Source organism: Cordyceps fumosorosea (assembly GCF_001636725.1).
Source record: "Cordyceps fumosorosea ARSEF 2679 chromosome Unknown scaffold_22, whole genome shotgun sequence".
NCBI classification, from domain to species: domain Eukaryota; kingdom Fungi; phylum Ascomycota; class Sordariomycetes; order Hypocreales; family Cordycipitaceae; genus Cordyceps; species Cordyceps fumosorosea.
Window position 1 is genome coordinate 366,831 of NW_017387322.1, and position 22,164 is coordinate 388,994.

The 22,164-nt window shown below is 56.1% G+C and overlaps 7 protein-coding genes across 7 annotated transcripts; 4 read left to right on the top strand and 3 right to left on the bottom strand.

Annotated features, from left to right (window-relative positions):
• Positions 1–221: 221 nt before the first annotated feature.
• Positions 222–2,223, bottom strand: ISF_07542 (hypothetical protein; the record flags this gene model as incomplete). Its single annotated transcript, XM_018851145.1, has 3 exons — positions 222–1,366; positions 1,417–1,757; positions 1,826–2,223. 3 exons carry the CDS (start codon positions 2,221–2,223, stop codon positions 222–224), a joined length of 1,884 nt encoding a protein of 627 aa, XP_018701741.1.
• A 1,423-nt stretch (positions 2,224–3,646) lies between these two features.
• Positions 3,647–4,612, top strand: ISF_07543 (AtaAp protein; the record flags this gene model as incomplete). The annotated part of the gene is made up of 2 exons (XM_018851146.1): positions 3,647–4,364; positions 4,431–4,612. The coding sequence occupies 2 exons, from the start codon at positions 3,647–3,649 to the stop codon at positions 4,610–4,612; spliced, it is 900 nt and encodes a 299-aa protein (XP_018701742.1).
• A 732-nt stretch (positions 4,613–5,344) lies between these two features.
• On the bottom strand, positions 5,345–10,331 carry ISF_07544 (Gelsolin; the record flags this gene model as incomplete). The annotated part of the gene is made up of 3 exons (XM_018851147.1): positions 5,345–5,707; positions 5,758–9,863; positions 10,196–10,331. 3 exons carry the CDS (start codon positions 10,329–10,331, stop codon positions 5,345–5,347), a joined length of 4,605 nt encoding a protein of 1,534 aa, XP_018701743.1.
• Positions 10,332–11,448: 1,117 nt separating this feature from the next.
• Positions 11,449–12,303, bottom strand: ISF_07545 (Small GTPase superfamily, ARF/SAR type; the record flags this gene model as incomplete). The annotated part of the gene is made up of 6 exons (XM_018851148.1): positions 11,449–11,580; positions 11,636–11,716; positions 11,784–11,929; positions 11,989–12,005; positions 12,073–12,183; positions 12,245–12,303. 6 exons carry the CDS (start codon positions 12,301–12,303, stop codon positions 11,449–11,451), a joined length of 546 nt encoding a protein of 181 aa, XP_018701744.1.
• A 698-nt stretch (positions 12,304–13,001) lies between these two features.
• On the top strand, positions 13,002–14,705 carry ISF_07546 (Acyl-CoA N-acyltransferase; the record flags this gene model as incomplete). The annotated part of the gene is made up of 1 exon (XM_018851149.1): positions 13,002–14,705. The coding sequence occupies one exon, from the start codon at positions 13,002–13,004 to the stop codon at positions 14,703–14,705; it is 1,704 nt and encodes a 567-aa protein (XP_018701745.1).
• A 1,159-nt stretch (positions 14,706–15,864) lies between these two features.
• Positions 15,865–17,106, top strand: ISF_07547 (Tricarboxylate/iron carrier; the record flags this gene model as incomplete). The annotated part of the gene is made up of 3 exons (XM_018851150.1): positions 15,865–15,968; positions 16,063–16,196; positions 16,280–17,106. 3 exons carry the CDS (start codon positions 15,865–15,867, stop codon positions 17,104–17,106), a joined length of 1,065 nt encoding a protein of 354 aa, XP_018701746.1.
• A 2,080-nt stretch (positions 17,107–19,186) lies between these two features.
• Positions 19,187–22,087, top strand: ISF_07548 (Heat-labile enterotoxin, A chain; the record flags this gene model as incomplete). The annotated part of the gene is made up of 1 exon (XM_018851151.1): positions 19,187–22,087. One exon carries the CDS (start codon positions 19,187–19,189, stop codon positions 22,085–22,087), a length of 2,901 nt encoding a protein of 966 aa, XP_018701747.1.
• Between the last annotated feature and the right edge of the window lie 77 nt (positions 22,088–22,164).

Genomic DNA, 22,164 nt, shown 5'->3' on the forward strand with positions numbered 1-22,164 from the left:
CTACCTCGCAGCATCGTAATAGGGTGAAAAGAGATGAAAAAGTATGCACATCTTTGTGATTATGGAAGCTTAAGAATCTCGTCTAGAAAACAATTGGAGCCAATAATTTGAATACACTTTGAAGGAAAGAAGAAAAAAATACAGCAAAGAAAAGGGGATACATAAGGACGAAGACCTGCCTGGATGTAATATAGAGACGAACCGACAATGAACTGATGTGTTCAACACACGCGCACGCCACACACTTCGACGCCCTTGGTCTCAATCGTCGCGTCGCGGGCAAAGTAGCGCCTCGCCAGCTCCTGGACAAATGCGGCGTCGGTGGCACTCCAGACGTCGAGGCCCATGCTCTCCATGGCGTGGCTGTCAACCTTGACCGGCTCACATCGGTCGTCGTCTTCTTCTTCTCTCGCTGTGTCGGCTCTGGTCTCCCCACCGGCGGGCATCAAAAGGTCTGTCTCGTCCTCCCCGTCGGTGTAGCGCTCGGGGTCGTCGGGCGGGTACGCACCGTCATCGTCGACGCTATCGACGATGTCGGCGAACACGGAGACGATTTGAGTAGTTAGCCGGTGAAAGTAGGCAATGATAGCGAGTTCGACGGTAGCGTCGCCATCAGAAGAGGCGTCGTGACGAGCGAGCGAGGCGATGGAGTTAGCGAGCGAGAGGTTAGCGGCACGGGACGGCGACTGCGGCGGCGCGTGCATCGAAGGGCCGCCGCCGAGGTCGGCGAGGAGGGCGGCGTCGCGTGCCGACTCCTCCTGCTCCTCGGAGCGGATCTGCTCACCGGCGCTGGCCCACCACATGAAGCCGTTATAGGCGAGGGCGGACCAGCTCTGGGGCTCGACGATGGGGTCCATGGACTCGTCGCCCTCGTCCCGTATCAGACGGGCCGAGTGGCTGGTGGAGAGCCTGACAGGAGACCGATCAGAGGCGTGCGAGCCTGGGCGCTGCGCATTGTGTTCATCGATAGCGACTAGCTGCGTGAGGCCAGCACGCAGCGCATTGAAACGTCTCAGATCACGCTGGGTTGCTTTAATCGGTACGCCGCGCGGACACTCTACGACAGGCCAAGCCCGGTCCTTTGTGCTGGTCGTGTGCTCTGGCGGCATGGTGATGAGCATGTCCCAGAGCGTGTCCTTGACGGCAAGGATGCTGTCAGTAGTACAAGCAATCCAGCCACAGCCCGACTCGTCGTCGGCGTCTGGGTTGAGGCGCTGGCGTTTGGCGGCCTTTTGGTCTTCTATTAAGAAGGGAATATCGTGTACGCCTATCGTGAAGAGCGGTCGCAGACGGATAGAGGCGGAAGAGGAAGGGAGATCGTCGGCGACGGAGAGAGGTATGTTTGACAGAACAGAGAGATTATATACTAAGGCCTGTGAGCTGGTGTCTATGTTATAAAGAGTGGCGTCAACGTACCGAAATCACACATCTGGTGAACAGGGGCATGGCATGAAATCAGGATGCGCTTCCGTAACAAGGCAGCGCGATATATGGGAAAGACCAGGGGCCCAAAGGTGTCGAGCAGAATCGCGAGGCTCCAAGCAGGGTGGTATGTAGAGAGCTTATGTTCAGCAGGCTCGGCTGATAGAGCGGCGCCGTCGGAGGCAGATCTATTGCGCTTGTGTCTTTGGCGGTCTTGAATCGGCGAAGCGGGCAGGCTGGGGACGGGCGACCTGCGACCACCGTCGGGTGAGGCCTGGTGCTGGTCCCAGTATTGTTCGAGGAGCTTCGTCTGCGAGGAATCCTTGGCTAGTTTTCTGAAGAGAAGGTTAGTGTTATCGCCAATGCTGGCACAGACATAGTAGAAGCCTTCTGCCTCACGTACGCTGCCATATTTTTGAGGTTCTCTGCGTGGCGCCAGGCGCGGCCGAGGCGTCCGTAGCTCAAAGGGACGAGGACGCCGACGGCAATCATGCGGGCATTGCGCAGGCCCTCCTCGTCGGTGGGCTCATTGACGAAGGCGCTGAGGCCGGCGTGGCGGTCATCGTGGACAAAGTAGATGAGGTCGTCCGGGACGGTGTGCAGACCCGAGGGTAGCGACTTGTACTCGACGAGACCCTCGAGCTCGATGGACGGGGCGGCGGCCCGCTTCCAGACGATGGTGTAGCCGGCCTTGACGTCAAAGTTGATGAGGAAGAGGGCGGAGAGTGGCGGGAGGCCGGCAACAGCGGCGGAGGTCGAGGTCGAGGCCGAGGGCGGCGCGGGACGTCGCGCGGATGCCATGGTGGGACGAGAGATGCAGGTCACTCGGGGCGGCTGCGGCAAGCGACTGATTCAACGGCATGAGGAGTATGGCATGGTACGGGTAGCGAGTGTGGCGGCTGCAGCTCCTGCTCGAGTGAGCAGAGATGCAGATGGAGGGCGAAGATGAGCGAGTGTATGCCAGAGGAACGATGTGGTGTTGATGATGGTGATGGAAGGGTCGACGTCAAGCAAGGAAGGTTCGGCAGTTACGGTGGCTTGGCCGTAAAGGTACTGACTGTGGCTGGTAACAGCATGGTAAGAAGGGGATGTGGCTAGTCAGTATTCAACGCCGCGCATTGCTAAGATACTGCTAAACAGATTGAACAGCGCGATGAATACCCATGATATTCGAGGCCGCAGACTTTTTTTTTTTTTGAGAGAGTTAGGCACTGGATACATTGGCGAAAGGCAAATTTTGGTAGAGTAGGCGACTATCGCAGCCAACAACCATCATTTGCTGACTACGCAAAGGCCTGTGAAGAAGGAGGTCTCTAAAAGGTGAAAACAATTGTCATATGTTGGGTGTCTTATGAATGGGGCTTCAATATCGAAACAATGTGAAGAGTGCAGGATTGGATGATGCAGCATGGTGCATCTACAGTATGTACCAAAGTCGGTCGTGATGCGCTGGCACGTGTAAGCGCAGAAACCAACCTACATAATCTAACACCACCCACTGGAGGCCAAGGTATTCTAGCGCCATCTGATCCGCTAAAGTGCCTAAAAGGGGCCACCACTTCCCCAACAAGCCCTGTACCGGGGTACCTGCACATGCTTCCAATGAGATGAGGTCATGTCTGGCTTAATGCTCTTATTACTGCCGCGTCTTGGCATGCAAGCGACGGTATTTAGTGTCTAATTTCTCAATATTTTCTCATGTAATTCATCTGTCTTTTTCAGATTTGGAAGCGCAAATTGGCAGTAATTCAACCCACATCATGGAATGCCATCCCCATGCTGCCGAGGTCTCCAACTGCATCTCAACAAAAGCGGGCCTCCATGACCGCTGCAGCCTCCCTAGCTTGGGCCTAATAATTTACATACAGTACATAAGAAACGTCGCTAAATTTACTGGTGCAAACCCTTGCCTGTGCCTGTGAGAGCCACAGACCCCACGCCGGCGCCACGCGGGGCTTCCGGCTGCATTTTACCATTCTACTATCCCCATCTCTGCTTCGTCGTCACATTCCTCTCTCCCCTCCCTCCGTCCTGTGCCCGCCGCTGTTCCTTTACTGACATCTCTCGTTACACCTCCGCTATACTCGACCACCTCAGCAGACTCTCGATACCGGATTTGCCGCATGGGAAGCCGCTGACAAGGACGCCAGTGCCAGCCGTTGTCCCTCTTCTCTCCTCGCAGAGCTTCCCGCCGATTTCCCTCCTCCTCCTCAGCCCCTCAACAATGAGCGCCGTCCTCTACTACGCCGTCACCGGCTTCGTCGCCTACTGCGCCCTTACATCCGCTCTCTTCATGCTGTCCTTCGTCGTCCCGCGCGCCGGCTTCTTCGCGCGCTGCCTCGCCATGTACGCCACCTTCTTCGGCTCCGCCGTCTTCGGCGTCGTCTCCTCGATCGTCCTCACCCTTCTCGGCCACCAAAACATTGCGCAGTGGGCGACCGCCCGCGCTTTCCTCTACTCGGCGCGCCTCACCACCGGCTCCTCCTTCGTCGTTCAGGACCCGGCCGACGTGCTCGGCACCACCCGGCCCGCCGTCTTCATCGGCAACCACCAGACCGAGCTCGACGTCCTTATGCTTGGCGCCGTCTTCCCCAAGTACTGCAGCGTCACCGCAAAGCGCTCGCTCAAGCACATCCCCTTCCTCGGCTGGTTCATGTCGCTCAGCGGCTCCATCTTCATCGACCGCTCCAACAGCAAGGACGCCCGCCAGGCGATGCAGGGCGCCGCCGACGAGATCAAGGCGCGGCGGCAGAGCGTCTACATGTTCCCCGAGGGGACGCGCAGCTACACCAAGGAACCGACGCTGCTGCCGTTCAAGAAGGGCGCGTTCCATCTTGCCGTCCAGGCCGGCGTCCCCATTGTCCCTTGCGTCGTCGCCAACTACAGCCACCTCCTCTACCCCAAAGAATACAGGTTCAACGCCGGCACTGTGCCTATCAAAGGTAGGCGCAGCACAAACTTCCCGTGTCTTGCCATCAGAATTACCCCTGCTGACTTATTCCATGCAGTTCTCGACCCTATCCCCACCAAGGGTCTCACTTCAGCCGATGTCGACGAGCTCGCCCGCACCACTCGCGAACTCATGCTCAAGGAGCTCGTCACCCTCACCGCAGAGGCCCGCGGCCAGCCCATCGCCGTCCCCGCCAACCCATCCTCGGCCAAGTCTTCGGGAGTCGACGTGAGGAACTAAACAAAAAGGCAAAGCGCTGCCCGGTTCTCGAAAGCGGATGACACAGACGATGTCACAATGACGCAGCACAAGTCGTATTTCATACGAACCGGAGACTCATCATCCTACAGCATTCTATTGCCCCTTGAGAGTTGCATTGTTTTGGGCCTATTGGAGAAGAAGCATCAAATAAACGCAAACGTTTGTATATACATGCGCACACACACATACTCACGAGAGTGAAACAAAGAAAAGAAGGGGGAAAGAAGGAACGATGACGGAAACGGAGAGACAAACAGAAAAAGCGACACCATTTTCTTAACATGGCTGATACCCCCCAAATTTTATAGAGCTACCTAGAAAATAGCACTCAACTTCCTAAGCGGTCGCCATGCTCTACTCACCGCAGCCCCCGGAGACGAATGAATCCTTAGCTGACTGAATTCCTCCGAGGTAGCAGGGCCAAGGGCCACAATCTCTCTTACTTGCCCGTGGCACTAGAGGTATCTGACTCTCGCCATGGCCATTTTGCTACATCCGCGGCCTCAGACAGTGCGCACCTGTTTTCATGCATTAATCTCTTTTGCTCTTCTAATGAGTATCTCATGTACACATATAAACATGCTGGAAGAAAAATAAAAAAGTGACAAGTAAAAAACAAAGGACAGCCAAATATAATGTACTTCCACCCTGACCATCTCCGTCGTCTAGATATCAACATCCTCTTCTATGCCCCTGGAAGAAGCGAGACAGTTACTCGTTCAGCGCCTGCAACGCCTGCGACAGTGGCACAACCCGCAGGCTGCGACCGCGCTTAAGCCCCGCGTACGTGTTGGTCACCGTCGGGCTGCGCGCGTCCTCCCACTTGCGGAACACGCGCTTTAGGTCGCGCGGGATGCCCTCTAGCACAATCGTCGAGACGGGCACAAACGGCCGGTCCTCCATGCTCGCCGACAGGATCGCGTACTCTTGCGCAAAGTCGAGAGCGTTGCGGAACGACGAGTACTGCGACTGCGCGCCGGAGCCGACAACGACGTACATTTCGAAAAAAGCGTCCAGAACGTAAATCTTCAGAGGCGACAAGTCGGTCTGGTTAAAGGGGGTAATCTCCGTAATCTGCTCCATTGTTAGCGTTGTCTGCGCATCCACAGCCGCGTCAATCCTACCTGGCGGCGAGCATCGGCGTCTGAGCAGAATAGCCTGCTGCCGTACTTGCTATAGCTGGGCTTGAGGCGCCAGTGATCGGCAGAGTGTGACTTGGCTTGGCCTTCTTCGAACAGCTGCCAGAACGAGTCCGGCTCGTTGCCCTCCTCCAGCTCCAAGAGCTCGCCAGAAATGGTGTTCTCCATACCAACCAGTCGGGCAGCGCTCAGCTCGTCTACATCACTACCTTTGCCTTTCCACAGACAGCACTTTCCGCTGTGCGAAACGATGAACGGAAATCCTGCACAGAGGCTAGAGGTGCTCATGTCCACTTCATCAAAGGCTACCTGCCCAAGATATCTGCGACCACATAGCATGTGCGGAGCCAGACTATCGAAGCGGTTGCTGGTGCCGCGTCGAACGATAATGACGCCGCCTAGGGCTTGCATGAACTCACTGGTTTCTTTGCCCTGGTACAACTTCATGAGTCTACCACCAATGGCCTTGGCTTCTCTTTGGGCAAAGATTTGGGCATCTTGCGCCATAGCGTCGGGGACATCGTCACCAACCCAGAAGTACAGCTCAATAGAGCCCGAACCAGCTGCATTCTTGAAACTGTGAGCGCAAATGTACATTTCGCCATCGAAAAGGACCCGCTCATTTTGTGACGACACGGGCGTCTTCTTTCCATCTCCTGACAGCCGATACATCTGAACCTCCTGGGACTGAATCTTACTTCCCGACTCAGAGTGCTTCATTAGTACTTCACCCGTGTCAACCTTAAAATCCTTCCTTGGGCGTGGCGGTCCGAAGAAGTCTTTAAATATTGTGGTGATCTCGCCTGGCTGCTTGGTCGGCGACGGCATGGGCGATCCTGGCGCAGAGGCTGCCGCAGAAGATAAGCCCGCGCTAGAAAGAGGGCGACCGTGTCGCGACTTTGGGCGTGAAGACTCGGCCTGTGGGCGAGGACCATGCAGTGTCGGCCTGGGTGAGCCTGGGCCAATGGTACCAAACGTTCGAGAGGGCATGGCCTGAGCAGGAGATACAAACTGTCTTTCCGTCTGCTTCTCCCGAGGAGTGGTAGGCTTCGTAGGTGAAAAAGAGGCAGACGAAGGGGTACTTGTTGAGGTTGGTTGTGAGGAAGCAAACTTGGGCGACGTGACGGACCGAGGCGATGGCGCTGGCTTTGATGGTGTTTCGGCCTTGGGTGGGGAAACAGTCTTGGACGAAGACGTGAACTGCGGCGAAGTGACAGTTTTTGGGGAGAGGCTGTGTTGGCCAGAGTTCTGCTCAGCATTCTCTACAAACGTAGAAAGACGGTTGGCGCTCAGCGGTCTGGACTGCCTCTTCTCCGCAACGCTGCCCCTTCCTGTACCAAGGTTTTGTGATGGCGAAGTAACCGAACTGGAGCTTGAGTTGACAAAAGACTTCTGCAGTGGTGTCTTGGGCGACGAGCTAGCGTCAGCGTTCGCTTTGTTTGCAGCTGCTTCCCAGGGGCGCTGCGGTGGTGGTTTGCTGCGGGCCGCTGCCATGGCGGCAACTTGCTCCTGAACAGATTGGGCGGTCTTTTCCTCAGGTTCGGGCACCGCAACTTCAGCTTCCTCACTCTTTAACTCAGGCTGGATTGTCTGCTCTACATTGGTCGACCGGTGAATAGAAGGTTCCGGACCGGCCTTTGCGTTGGTACTGGAAGTGGGCGCCCTTCTCTTCGGCCCACGAGCTCTGCCCTTTGTCATATGTGTTAATTGCGGACCGGGAGCAGAGGGTTCAGCTACCGCACCGGCGGCCGGCCCCTTATCAGCTTCAGAGCTTTGGCCGCCATTTGATGCCATTGGAGGTGGGCCGCGCGCAAGCATGTTGGCGAGACCGGGGTTGAAACGGTCTGCCAGCTTCCCAGTCCCAGGGCGCCCTTGCTGCAGGCTCGATGGAGCCGTGTTTTCCTTCTTCATGCTGGGCACGCGACGGGCTTCGGCTCCACTGGCCTTTCTCTGAGGCTCGGTGGAAGCGCGACGAGGCTTGTCAACGGCTTCATTGTTTCCAGCGGCAGAGAGAGCGTTGCTAGGGGCTCTCTTCGGTGCTGGTACTGGTTTAAATGGCTCTGGTTTCTTGGCTGCGGCGGCGGAGGGCCCAGCGACGGGGTTGTTGCCACGGACAGAACCGCCCTTGCCGAGCTCGGCTCTCCTGGCTAGACCTTCTGGTAACGCCGTGGGTGCTGAAGCGGCTGTCGGGTTTCGTGTGACACCTCTCCCATCAGTTTGCGCCTTTTTGAAGTCTTCGCGCTTTTTGAGAATCGAGTCCTTGAATTCATCCCTTCTTTCCGTCTTTTGCGGGCCACCAGTTACGGCAAGGGCAGCCTTTCCGCGAAGGATGTTCCCCTTAAACTCATCGGGAGCGACGTAATTCTGGGTTTTTGTACGGCGTAGATTGCCAAGGGCATTTCTGAACTCCGGCTCTTCAGATGCTTTTGCATCTGTGTCAATGGGACGAGGTTTCAAGCCCGAGCGAAAGTCTTTTTTAGGGGGTGTTGTGGGCTTGGGCTTGGAGGCCGGGGGAGAGGCCACTGTTAGCCGTTTCACAGGTCCCGGGTTGGGCGCTGGTTCGGATTCTCGGTTGGGCTCAGAGTGCACGTCTTCGGTCATGTCTGGATTGGCGTCTGGAATAGATTTTGGCTTGATGGCTCGCTGAGTAGGCGTGTAAGGAACCTCGGCTTCGAGGCTTGAAGGCGGCCGCTCTGTTGCGGGAGTAGAAAAACTCGACTTAGAGGCGTGGCCAAATTGCGGTCTGTTCCCGCCCGGTGGTGGTGAGTATATGCCTCCGAGGCCGGTCGTGTTGGTTTTCGCGCCTCCGTCGAACGGTGTCGTCCGCATGAGTCCACCGATGCTGACTTGGTGTTTGTGAGGCGAACTCGGACGGCTACCTTCGCCGCTGGGGCTTGCGGCCTTGCTACGGGCGAGCTCCGACATCCAATCGGGTTGTGACTGGTTGGACTTGTGCTGCGGTCGAGGGGACTCAGGTCGATTCAGGGCGCTGTCCAGCCAGCTCGACTTGGTCGGGCTCCATCGTCTCGAGTCCATGGTTTTGGAAGGGCTGGTGGGGATCTTCAAATCGCTCGGTTCGCGGTCCAGGGCTCCTTGGCTCGAATGATCGGGTAGCGAGCTTTCTTCTTTGATTCCGCCCCGTGATGTAGACTGGCTAGATTCCGGCGTAGTTAATTCTCTGATTGCGCTTCGCGATCGTGGACTACCTCTGGCTGCTTCCCTGCCGCTGCCAATGTTACCCGAGACCGAATCGACACGGCTCAAACCTGGAGGACTAGCAACACTCCACCGCTTAATGCTGTCGCTTCTTCTCATCATGGCACTCTGGACAAACCCACCCAAGCCTTTTGTAGGGGAGCCGGAGCGTGTAGGCGAACTTCGGCCACTGGGCAAGTCTGCCTCACCGTGCCTATCCGCCAGCCCGTCGAATGCTGGAGGGTTCAGTGGCAGCGGAGACGCAAGGCGGCTTCCAGAGGAAGGGTTCACCACAGACTCCTTTTGAAGACCTGACATGCCAGGCAGCTCGGCCTTGACAGACGACATATCCATAGTATCGCCATCCTCGACCTGGTTCTTTCTGAGAGCAGCAGAGCCTTGACCGCGATCAGCCGTCTGGCGAAACCACGAGGGATCCTTTAGGCCTAGGCTCTTAGCAATATCCTCTCTCGTGAGTGTCTGGTGCTCGGGAGCGGCAACAGGCGACTGCGGCTCGTGCATACGGGCGACACCGCGCTGCGTAGCATTCTGCGCTGCCACCATGCTGAGCGGACGCGAAGCGGTGCCGCCGCGTGAGTTGGGCTGTCGCTGTTGCCAGGACAATGTCGAGGATCTGGAGGGCAAGCCGGCTGAGGCGGAGGCGGAGGAGGCGTCCTGCTTCACTTGGGCGCCAATTGGTGCCTCGTTCTCCTTGGTGGGCGAGCCCGAGTATCCCATACCATGTGGTGGTTCGACCGAGTGTTCGAAGGCGTCGTCAAGGGTGAGGGGGGAGTCGAGCTTGAGCGAGTCTGAAAGATTGAAGGCGCGGGCATTGGCGCGCGGGGACGGGGTGTTGGCGGGCGAAGACTTTTGCGGCGAGATGGACCTTGCGCGTTCTGCAGCAATTGAGGATATTTTGGTTAGCTGGACTGTGCGTTTTTGACTTGTCTTTTTCCCGTCTTGTTGTGATTGTTATGTGGACTAGGGTGCTCTGTTTGATGACGACGGGTTTGAGGGGAGGGGCGGCGTGTTTTCTGCCAGCTGCCAGCCGGGCGAGCCATCACTTGCGGTTGGCCTGCCTGTACTACTTGATCTCTTGAGGATGCCGTTTCACTTCTCTCTTTCGAATCGTCCTCTTTTTGTTTCCCTTGTGCAACCCTGACTGGAAGCATACCTTCCAACCCTCGGAATTGGACCCCGACGCAGCAATGGGTGACGACAGACTCACCTTCTCGTCTGGCCTGGCGCTCTCGCTTGGCTGCCATAAACTCCTCGTGCTCGCGGGCCCTGAGCTGGTCGTCCTCAATCTGCTTGCCACGCAGCTGCTCGACCTGTTCTAGAAACTGGGACACTTCGTCCGACATGTTGTCTGCTTCTTTGGCAGCGGCCGGCGTCGGTCCAGGGTTGGTGCTTGTCTTGTTTCGTCGGCAAGCCGTCAATGTACCCAGGACATGGCAAGCACACTGCTCGTATTTGTTCCGTAGCGACTGTCGGGGGGGATCGTAAGCTGCGGCCAACTTTTTGCAGTCTGCCCTCCAGGGGAAGCACTATTTGTTGTCTGTGAAAGAAAAATCTAACCTCAAGAAGGGGAAAAAAGGGCGAAAAAGAAGTCGCACTTCTGGATCAGGCGGCGACATACATACATAGGTACACGCTCGGCCAAAGTACACTGCACCTAAATTAGGTACTAGCCGCGTTACCTTGATTGAGCGTCACGAGGTAGGTACAGAGCAGATACCACGACCTGGCACAGCTTCTAGCGGACAGCTTTTAAGCCTTTTGGCGCGTCTTCGGGCGTTCCTGGGTCCCCACAGTGCCCGTTGCCGCTAAGAGCAGGTACTTGTCGCCCGCTAAACACAAGTCGTTTCGCCCGGCATTGAGCGTATACATACATGGAAGCTTGGCCACGAAGTCTGGCCGCCCTAGGTAGGGCCTTTCAATTTATTAACCCAAGATTCTCCCTGCCGTAAATACTTCAACGTTCATCGACATTCCACTCTCACACTACACAAAATCCTTTCACACTTGCCAGTTTCTTTCTCTTCATATTTATTCACGGTCAAAAGGCTACACACACCCACCACGACAAGTAGCTTCTGTTAGCTCATCCATTAAGCCCCCATTCAGCTGTAAACAAACCCAGGAAAACAAATGCCCACCCGCAACGCGTCCGCGAATCATCGCCCTCTTACCACTTCCTCTTCTATCATATTCCGTCTTCCGCGTCTCCTTTACTCGCCAGCTTCTCTCCGATTGGCCCGATCCTGCTGTTGCGTCCAATAGTTTTAAACTATTGCATCGTCACTGTCGACTTTATATGTACTTGAATGCACGTCATGCCCACTACCATCTACAGCACCGGGCCTCGGATGGTTCGCACAGCCGTCAAGCCATCCAATCGCATCACTTATTAGTCTTCCCTCTATATATTCGATGTGTATATGGCATGGCTCTCACCATAGTTCATTGCTTCTATCCTCGCTAGTACAGAAACAACCTCTTCTTCGCGTCCTCCACCACCCACGCAAGCCCCTCCTTCAGGTTTCTCCCCGTCATGGCACTGCACTGGAGAATGTGCCACTGGTGCGTTCGAATCTCGTCCAAGCGGAGCGACTGTTTATACTTCTTGTTAGCCCCTTTACTCTCTCTCTGTCTCGCTGCCACCTACCTGTAGGATCTCCGCCTCCGTCATGCACCCGTCCACGTCCGTCTTGTTTGCAAAGATAAGCAGGCACGCGCCCGCCAACCGCTGGCAGCGTCGTCAGTTTCTTTCTGCCCTTAATCTCGCCTCCTTCCCTGGCGGGTGGGACACCTACCTCTTCCTGCAGCAGCCCGTGGAGCTCCTCTCTGCAGTCGTCGATGCGCAGCCGGTCCGTAGAGTCCACCACCCAGATCAGCGCGTCCGTCTTCTCAAAGTAGTTTCGCCAGTAGGACCGTAGTGTCTTTTGTCCGCCGACGTCCCCTAGTAAATCTCATCAGCAAAAACCGGCCCGATCGCGGCAGGGTTCGCGAGGGACTGACAAATATTGAGCTTGTATCTGCAAGCAACACAGTCAGAAGTTAGCAAAACCAGCCTCAGTGGCAATCAGCCAGCGCGCAACTCACCCGTCGTAGTCTATTGTCTTAATGATGAACCCCAACGTTGGGCTAACTGTGTGGACATCTTCGTTCAGAATCTTCTTGACAATAGTCGTCTTTCCTGCATTGTCGAGTCCACTGGACGACACTGGATTAGCTGTCCATGCTGCCTACTGATAGCATCTCACCAACGACTCACAGCATAAGAATCCGCATCTCCTTGTCCTTGAGCCTCGCTTTTCGCAGAATCGACAGCATGGTGCGGCCGGGTCCTTTTCTCCAACTAGATGCGAGCCGTGGTATTCTTTTATTCCAGAGAGCGACGCGCTTGGAGATGGTAATTACGCAGTTTGGGGTGAAGGAGTCAAAATGATGTGCCTCTGGCATAGGGGTGGAGCCCTTTGGCTCCGGGCAAGTTGTACGTACTCAACTGCCGACGTGATAGTAACAAACCATTGCATTTGAGCGTGTTTAAAAGAATTGAAGCATATTTCAGTATTCCTTCTAGCGCATTTGTCCTTTCATTACTATCCCATTAGACACACAGACACGTGTGCGCACGCCGTCAAACTGGCTGGCGATGCTTCAAGTGAACATGCTGCATGACTGGCATTATCGACACTAGTCGACTTCCAGAACCTTGAAAAGATATCTGTACTAAGCTTTTGAAATTCCAAGTGTTTGATGGCATGATATTGTTTCATTACTCCCCGCCAGCTGCCAGCCCACGTACCTTGGCGGTGACCGAGTGTTACCAGCTGCAGGCGTGCAAACGGAGTGTGCAAGCGGAGTGTGCAAACGGAGCGGGCATGGTGATAAAAGTCTGATCTATTTTATTTTCTGCCCCTTCCCTTCCCTCTTTCGAAAAAGAAGGAATCCTTTAATTTTCTCCATTCATCCTCTAGAGCGCCCTTGAATTATTGTTGGATACCTTTCTGTCAGTTTACCCAGCAGTTATGACCGCTACGTTAGCCGCCGTGCAGGAGTGGTCAGCAGTCGATGTGCAGGCCAGCGAGTACGTATCGGAGAATTTCCCGTCTGGACTGCTTGATTGGGTTCTAGACGACCCGGAAAAGCATGCTGGGAAATGCCCCGATTTGACTATCGAAGGGGTCAACGGCACAGGTTTGTCCATATTCCTTGCTCATTGGATCAACATCATCACTATCGGCGTCATCCACACCCTCAAAACTATTGATCTAACTATCAAACCAACAGGTGACAACGCCAACTTCAAATCAAACCCCTCTCTGGAGGTTCCATCGGCCGACTCTATCCCAGCTGAAGATCTAACGCAAAACGAGAGCAAGATCGGGACCCCGGCTCAAGACCCCGAATCGGTCTTGCCCGTCGATGAAGCAAAGGAAAGGGCTTCGGGATCGACCGAGAAAGGGGAAATTCAAGAAAGGGCTATCCAAGATGACAACACAACACCCAACGCAAAGGACTCACTTTCGTCTTGGAGCGTAAGCGCCATCGCTGAGGGTCATGCTGCAGCACTTCCCAAAGAGGTTTCGGTAGGCCAGGATGAGGAAGACAAAATCTCGTGCAAAATGGACTCTTCCCCCAAAGTCGAGCCGCCTTTTGCTAGGCCACCTTGGACGCCAGTGCACTCCTGGCTTATGGAGACAGTGGAAATAGCAATGCCACACGAAATCACAAAGGCGGCCACTTCTGTCGACTGCCTGGCGATTGACCCCGAAACCGGAGCTTTTATTCCCGAAATCGAGCAGCCTGAGTGTAAATTGAATCATGATTTTGATCTGCGATCTGAACCTGCTTGGAGACGAAGCAACATGACTTCGGGCATGCAGATCAGCAGGGAGCTCCGCGCCAGAGCGAGACTCGGCCAGCGCCTCAAGGAAATGCAGCCAGTTCCTCCTGTACCGGAAGAAGCAGAAAGCTCTTTTCCGAGGGCACATTGTACGATTCGACCCGCAACAGACGATGACATTGGCGGAATATTGGACATTGCCAAGTTGGAACGAGAAAACAACGGGCTGGATGAGAACAGTGGCAAGTTATCTGTTGGCATCAGAAGTGAGGACATTGCGGAGCACCTCCAGAAATGCCAGGAAGAACAGTGGCCATTCATCGTCGCAACCAGCGAAGACGAGCTTCTGGACCAGTCGAAATGGCCTGCTGGGTCTGATACCGCCTACAAAGCCTACGTAGCGTATCGCGGATCCATAGAGCCCAAGGCAGTCATTGTCGGCTTTGCTTTCGCTTTGCGGCGCAAGTCCTCGGGCCTCGACGTCTACCATGACCGCGTCGACCAATCCTGCTACATAACCTTGTTCGTCCACCCAGGCCACAGGAACAAGAAGTATGGATCGGCACTATTAGACAGGATTCTTATGTCTGTCTCCCCCATTCATCGCAGCTTGATCGACTTTAGGTGGAAGTGTGATGATCCAGCCGAAGTCTACGAGCCGCTGGCCTCGAAGAATGCGCAACAGTACGCGCGCGCTTTTGTTGAGTATGAGGCACGTATGGAAGGCCAGGCGTCGCCCGCAAAGAAGCTGCTGGAGAAGTTCGGGTTCTCGCAGGTGGGCCACTTGAGCTGTGTGAGAAATCAGAATGGTGAGGGCAAAAAGCTGTGGTGGGATCGCTTTACTTGGGAGTTTGCGGCGCAGTCGCTTGAGAATGTGCGGGGATAAATCGAAGTAGAAAACGCTTGTACGGACGGAGTGTTGCTATTTAAAAAGTCTACCCATTTGCTCTATGCACCACTCTACTCTGTTTTAAATCTTGCTCTTCTTGGTTTTCCTATCCTAACCTTTAATTCACCACTAACTATATGCAAGGTCTGCCTAAGCCAAGTAACATGCATAGCCATGGAGGTCGATATCGAATCATCTTTATCGACGGGAAAATAGCAAGCTCAGGAGGGAGTTTCCGCGAAGCGCATCCCAGGCTATCGAGGCAGATATTAGGGCCAATCTTTATTTTGTAGGTAGCAAGCAGATACGCAAAGATCGTGTAGATGATTCTCCCTGCCTCTCGTCAGGGTGATGAGCCTCATTACCTCGTAAGCATGGTCATCGGCCGCGTGGCCTAATGGCTAAGGCGCTAGATTTCGGTCCTCATTTGACGATATTCTCTAGAGATTCCAGGTTCGACTCCTGGCGTGGTCGCACGCTCTGCGATAGTGACTATATTTTTGCTAAAATCTTGTCTGGTAATATTTGTTTGCGCACTGCATTGTTTTGCTGAAGTGTCTGAGACAAAATAAAGGTGTATGACTGTACGAGTTTAGTCCGAAGTTGTTGATGCTTTGCGGGCTTGTCCGTCACAAGAGGGCTCGGATACAGTGACAAGCAAATTTACAAGGCAAGCCATTTACTACCTCCACACCGCAAGAGGAGGGCAAACCCGGAGAAAAGGAGAGAAGAGGAGGCGAATAATTAATGTTGCAGCATATAAGGTTGCACATGTCAAGCAGGAGGGCATGCAGATAGGCTGGTGCACCCCGAATCCTTTGAGCTTATTAGGTGCTCATTAAGTCAACCATCGCCCGCCATGACATGACCCCCGTTCTTCTTCCCCAGACCACTCAGCGTAAAAAAATCTACCAAGATTTGACATCCGACATCGGTAGCGCCGCGACTAGTTATTCTCGCTCGTCCCAGTACTCAGCGTCGCTAGAACAGAAAATTTACCTTGACCGCCAACGACTCTAACAATTGCCATCGCGAGTACTTTTGCGCTCGACAATTCGAACCGCCGCCCGACCGCCGAGGCGAAGAACAAACAAAGGTCGACAGATTGGCTGCCGCTGACTCGACGGGGGGGGTTGAACAAGAATCAAGAAAAAAAATGTCTGCCTCGCTCCCCGGCGACCGCGAGCTGCCGCGCTCGCAGTACGATCTGTCAACGTACTTTGGCCGAGTTCAGCACGCCATTACGCTGACTGACCCGAGGTACGTCATTTCTCTGGGAGCAGGGAGCGTGCTTCTCTTGCAGCCAACCCCGACAAACGAGCCAGTTTAACTGACTTGCGCGCCCCTCCACCAGCACGCTCTTCGCCGGACACGCGGGCCTCGAAAATGCCAAGCAGCTGGTCACAAAGTACAAGACGGGCGAGATTAAGGAGATGACGCCCGATCTCTGGAACGCCAAAAAGATTGTCGACTCGACCCTTCACCCTGGTGCGTTGCCTACCAAGACCGCCTGAGCCAACAACAACCCCAACCCGCCCGCGGCTAACAATGTGACTTTTCTTTTTACGCAGATACTGGCGAGCCCGTTTTCCTGCCCTTCCGAATGTCCTCGTTCGTCCTGTCCAACCTCGTCGTGACGGTCGGCATGTTGCAGCCCGGCCTCGGCGCCCTGGGCACCGTCGGGTGGCAGGTGGCCAACCAGTCGCTCAACGTGGCCGTCAACAGCTCCAACGCCAACAAGTCGTCGCCGATGACCACCGCGACGCTCGCCAAGTCCTACGGCATTGCCGTGACCGCCTCGTGCTCCGTCGCGCTCGGCCTCAACGCGCTCGTGCCGCGTCTGCGCGTCTCGCCGTCGACGCGCAGCGTGCTGCGGCGACTGATCCCCTTCGCGGCCGTCGCCTCGGCCGGCGCGCTCAATGCGTACATCATGCGGCGCGGGGAGATTGCCACGGGCATCGACGTGCGGCCGGTCATTTCGGAGGAGCGCAAGCGGCAGCTGCAGGCGGAGGGCCGGTCGGAGCGCGACGCGGTGCCTTCGCTGGGGCGCAGCCGCAAGGCGGCCAAGCTCGCCGTGTACGAGACGGCGGCGAGCCGCGTCTTCAACAACAGCCCGATCATGATCATCCCGGCCATGGTGCTCTACCACGTGCAGGAGAAGCAGGCGTGGTACCGGCGGCTGATGGCGCGGCCGTGGGTGCAGGCGCGGCCGAACGTGGCGATGCTGGTGCCGATCGGCCTCAACCTGGGCCTCATCACGGTGGTGTCGTTTGCGGCACTGCCGCTGGCGCTCGCCGTGTTCCCGCAGCAGCAGGAAATCAGCGCCGACAACCTGGAGCCCGAGTTCCACGGCAAGGGCGGCGACGGAGGCAAGGTTTGGTTCAACCGCGGGCTGTAAAGGCGGGAATTAGTGTCGAGGGGGACGGGGCGTGAAGAGAACACGCCTGGCAAGGCTGCAGGTTCGGATGCGGGTGATGGGTGCATGGTGACATGTGCTGGCATCTGGTGTACTTTTGTTTAGATGGCGGTATTTTTTTTTTTCATCATTAGAGAGCAATATAGACTCATCGCCGAAGCTTTTGGAACTATTTCTACTACGTTCCGATGGACTTGATGCGAACGACTAAGGTTGTTACGGAGGAGCAGCGCCGGCCACTCTGGCTGCCAGGCAGCGGCAGGTAATAAATCGATACTCAGCTACCTCGGCTCTGTGGCCGTCTTCAGCTTGGCTACCTTCGGCTCTACCGAAGTGAAGACTATGCAAAGAATCAATCGGAAGAGGCCGCTGCTGGTCTCTGCCAAGCCGTTTTGTTTGGACAGCAGGGATAGATGGATTTGTCGCCTAGACGTCCGTTGCGACACAAATGCAGAGGGGCTGCGATGCGGGTGGGGGAAAGTAGAATGATACTGTAAGGATAAAACATACCGAAATGATCAAAATATTCCGTAATGATGAAATATTCTGCAATGATAACGTATACCGCGAAATTTCCGTTGGCCCCTCATCTTGTTTCTCGGAAATAGATGCGCGTTTCATTCCTCTTTGCTTGAGTCGTGTGTGCATGGTTGGCTTCAGTTCATGATGGACTCCTTACGGCTTGCTAGGCTGGGCTACTACGGCCTGGCTTAGTGGACAGACTCGTTCCTGTTCTTGGCTACCTAGGTTAAAAATGATGGCTGGGAATTTGCGAGATATGCGCGATCAAGATAAAGGAAAGGTATACATAGACAGGCGGTATGGAAGTTCTTGACGGCGAGGTGCGGTGAAACAGCAACAGAAACAGCAACAGAAACAAAGAGGCCAGAGCACACCTTCGCGGGATGCCATTGTCAAGGTCAAGGCGCTTGAATCATCAAGCCAACGTCGCTACGCGCTATTAACAACGCGTATAAAAGCCTTGTAATAGCAGGTAGAAAAATAAAAATAAGAGGTATTCCGACGGTATTGCAGAAAAACGCCATCTGCCGCTAGATAGTTCCTACTACTAAATGACGTGCCAATTGGTGTACCTGTTTTGTCCTCTCTCCTCTCACCTGCTCGCTAAGCCCGAGTCAGGGCGCAGCCACACAGGCTACATAGATGCTCATAGACAAATGAACGGAACCGGCGTCAGTTCTCACACCCGAGTCAAGCGCAGCCATCAGGGCTACATAGGGCATCGCCGGCCGTTCCGCAGCGCCAGAACCAAGAACCGGCCATCAGGGCAACTTGCAGGCACCGTTGCGAGGAGCCTCGAGACGGTGCTGGTGCCGCATGAGCTTACACGACAAAGCTCCGCCTCAACGTTGCTTGCATTGACTTACACGACACGGTCTCTCGTTGCTGCTTTATGCCAGAAGGCACGATGCAGGCCAGGAATATCTTTAGCAACGTCGGCATCGTGACTTGATGCTGCGCCTAGAAGACATGACATCGCTGTTGAAGAGACGCATCCCTTGGAAACGCATGAAAAGTAGCCGTTATATCCTTGATCTTATCATCTAAACGACGCGACCCTTGTGAGTTGCGAGTTCTGGCTGTATTCTCGGCCTCACTCTCCGCCCCGCGCAACAGAGCAGAGTACAGGACGGGCTATTCGTATGGCTGGAGTCGTAATTCATGTTCCCGCCGTGAGCGAGCTGTCAGGTACAATCGTCATTCATGCTCCAGTCGACAGCTGCCAGAACAATTCATGCTCCGGTGGTCAACAACGGCCAGGCACAGCCGTCATCCTATGCGGCCCTTCACGCACGCCTCCACGATGATTGTGTTGGGCCGACTAGAAGCTTTGCTCGGAAAACTTATAAAGACCTGCCGTTGTCGACAGTCATTCGTTTTAGGATCAGACTCGTTACTTACAAGACAACAGCTCCTGCTTGAGCCTTGTACTTGACAAGCTCTACCTTTCGCTCTTTTGCAAACACACTCTTTTGCAAACACACTCTTTTACAACCTCTCTTTACGATTCATTCTTTTAACCCAGTTCATCACCCGTAACATGAGGGTTTTCACCACTCGACAGTCCAGGATTTCCTGGCTGTCTTTGACTGTCCTGGCAGCATTCTTCCTCTTTCTCGGCCTCGGCCACGGACATCCAGCTTCCGGCGGCCACCTCAACCAACTGGCCGAACGCGGCGGCAGCAGCTCCAAGCCCGGCAAGGCCCCGAAGCCCGGCAAGGCTCCCAAGCCCGGCAAGGGTCCAAGCGGTGGCGAGTCGTCCACCGCGCCTCCCCCCGCGAGCTACCCCAAGGGAAAGAAGGTTGGCTTCAAGAAGACCGTGGACAGACTTCCCCCCTTCAAGCAGGAAGGCGAGCCGCTGGTCGCCTACCGCGGCGAGACCCGAGAGCCCGAGGCCATCGAGGTGGCAGAGGGCTTCTTCCCCCGCGCCCCTACCCGGGCCATCAACCCCGAGGAGGCGGAGCTGGGCAGCAGCATCTACGGCCACGTCGCGGTCAAGGTCGCCAAGGAGTACACCGGCTACGTGTCGACGTCCATGGACGCCGGCGCCGCCAGCGACTTTGGCAGGTCCTCGGGCTACGTCTACGTCATCGCTCCCGACCCGAAGCTCATCAACGTCCCCGAGACGCTCGGAAAGTTCATGCCCCCCGAGTTCGCCAAGGAGGCGGAGCTCGCGGCGGCGGGCAGCATCCCGTTCGAGCAGATCCGCGGCTGGATCAAGAAGGACGCCACACTCCGACCGGGCGACTGGCTGAACCTGCGCCGGCACGGGCACAAGCTCAACGGCGAACCCGTCTCCGAGGCGCTGCGCCAGGAGCTCGGCCGGGGCATGTCCGACGCGTACACGCCCAACCCCAAGTACGAGGCCGCCAAGTACCAGAACACAAAGGCGAGCGGCGGCCGTCCGGAGCTAGCCGGTTTCCCCAAGGACAGCCCGGCCTGGAACGAGGCGCCGTGGAAGGCGCACAAGAACACCAAGACCTCGGAGAGCCTCAAGAAGTTCGTGAGCGAGATGGTCTGCGCCAAGGCGGAGGCCTGCGTCAAGCTGCAGACGACGACCAAGGCCGGTGCTGACGGCGTGCCGAACCCCTACGAGGACGTGGACCCCCCGTGCAACCCCAAGGAGACAGATCTCAAGAAGAGAGCCGAGGGCGAGGGTGAGGTATGCATCCTGGGAGCTGACGAGGACGAGGAAGAGTTCAACGGTCGCCAGACAGAAGAGGAAGGGAACGGATCCTCCGAGGAAGGAACCGGATCTTCCGAGGAGGGCGCTGGACTCGAGGAGGGCACTGGACTTGAGGAGAGTATCGGCGGTAAAGCCGGTGAGAAGGTGGAGGTGGCCCGCAAGGCCTCGGAGGAAGTTTTCGAGGACCTCTTCACCTCTCGCAAGCTGAGCGAAAAGGCCGCCGAATGGGGGCTGACCAAGGTCAAGGATGCGCGTACCCGGGCCCTGGGCTACAAGCCGCTCACGGAGCAGTCGCCGCACTTTTCCATCTCCAAGGTCGGGCTGGCTCTCGAGGGTGCCGGTCTCTTCGCCTGGGGTGTCGGAATCGCTGACGCCTTCACTTCCAACAGCACGGGCTGGCAGAAGGCCGCGGCCCTGTCTGCCCTCATTCCCTTCCTCGGCTGCGGATTCAACGCCATTGCTGAGTCCAAGACCAAGCAAGGCATCGACATCATTGACCAGATGATGTGCATCACGGCCGACATCTTGATGGTCACCCCGCTTGCGCCCTTTGCCTTTGTGGTTCAGGCTTTCCGCATGATCGCCGGCCTGTTCAAGACGGACGCGGTCCCCGAGCCGACCGAGGTGCAGGAAACTCGCGACGCAGCATGGAGAAAGCTTCTTGACGACCGGGTCTACACGTACTACTACTCGGAGAGCTCGCTGGCGCCGCGCAACAGGAGATTCCGAGACAAGCTGAACGGTACCATGCTTCAGGACAGCATGGCTGTTCTGTCCGACGCCGCCGACCTTATCGCGGCCGCCAAGGCAACCGTGCAAGATGCTGCTAAGACGAACACCAAGGCGGACAACAAGCAGATCGACGCCGTGCTCTTGAACGTCACCGATCAGATCAAGGCGGAGATCACGCCCAAGATTGTCAGCAGGCAGCGAGAATTTCTGCTGCAGCTGCCCCAGCGCATCAAGCAGGGGACGGATCTCTCGGTCCAGAAGATGGCGGAGGAGTTCAACAAGGAAACCATCGCCCACTTCCAGTCCAGCGAAACTATCTATCACTACACGCCCACCCCCCCTACGGGCAACGACCTGAGGCCAGCTACCATCCGCGACCTCACCAAAATCACTGATCATCTGCAGAAGAATCCGCTGCCTCTGCCTCAGCTGTTCGACATCGCCTATGTCCTCGGGCAGTCCCAGGGCATGCTGGACATTGAGAAGCTGACGCTGCACCCCGGCGAGTTCATCAAGTCGCGCGTGCCCGACATGAAGCAGGATGACGTCGACTTTTACGCGCTGCACCACACGCTGCAGATGTCCATGCTCCTCCGCGGCAGCACCACCGAGGAGAAGATGTCCAAGCTCTGGCCGACCTCGGACGACAAGGCCGTCAAGGAGCTGCAGGTGCTCCTGGCGCTCAAGTTTGGCCGCGTCTTCGACTCGCAGAAGCACATCAGGGCCGCGCAGCTGGAGGGCGACGTGCCGACCAAGGCGGAGGAGAAGTTCATGACGCACCCGAGCATCCCGCCGCTCAAGATCGCGCCCGAGTCGATGGCGTACATTGGCCTGATCCTGGAGCTCAGCGAGGAGCGCATCAAGGCAATCCCGAGACACAACGAGGTGGTGGGCTTCAAGGAGCTGGGCACCGACGAGAAGCTGATCATGGCGATGCTGAGGAAGGCGAAGCAGCTGTTTGTCGAGAAGCAGGAGAAGTTTGACAAGATTCCTGACGAGGGCCAGGCCGCCAAGGCTGCGTAAAGGAACGACAAGAATAGATAATCTTCTAGGATTATAATGGAGCAATCTTCTCAATGTTGGTACAAACTACCCACCGG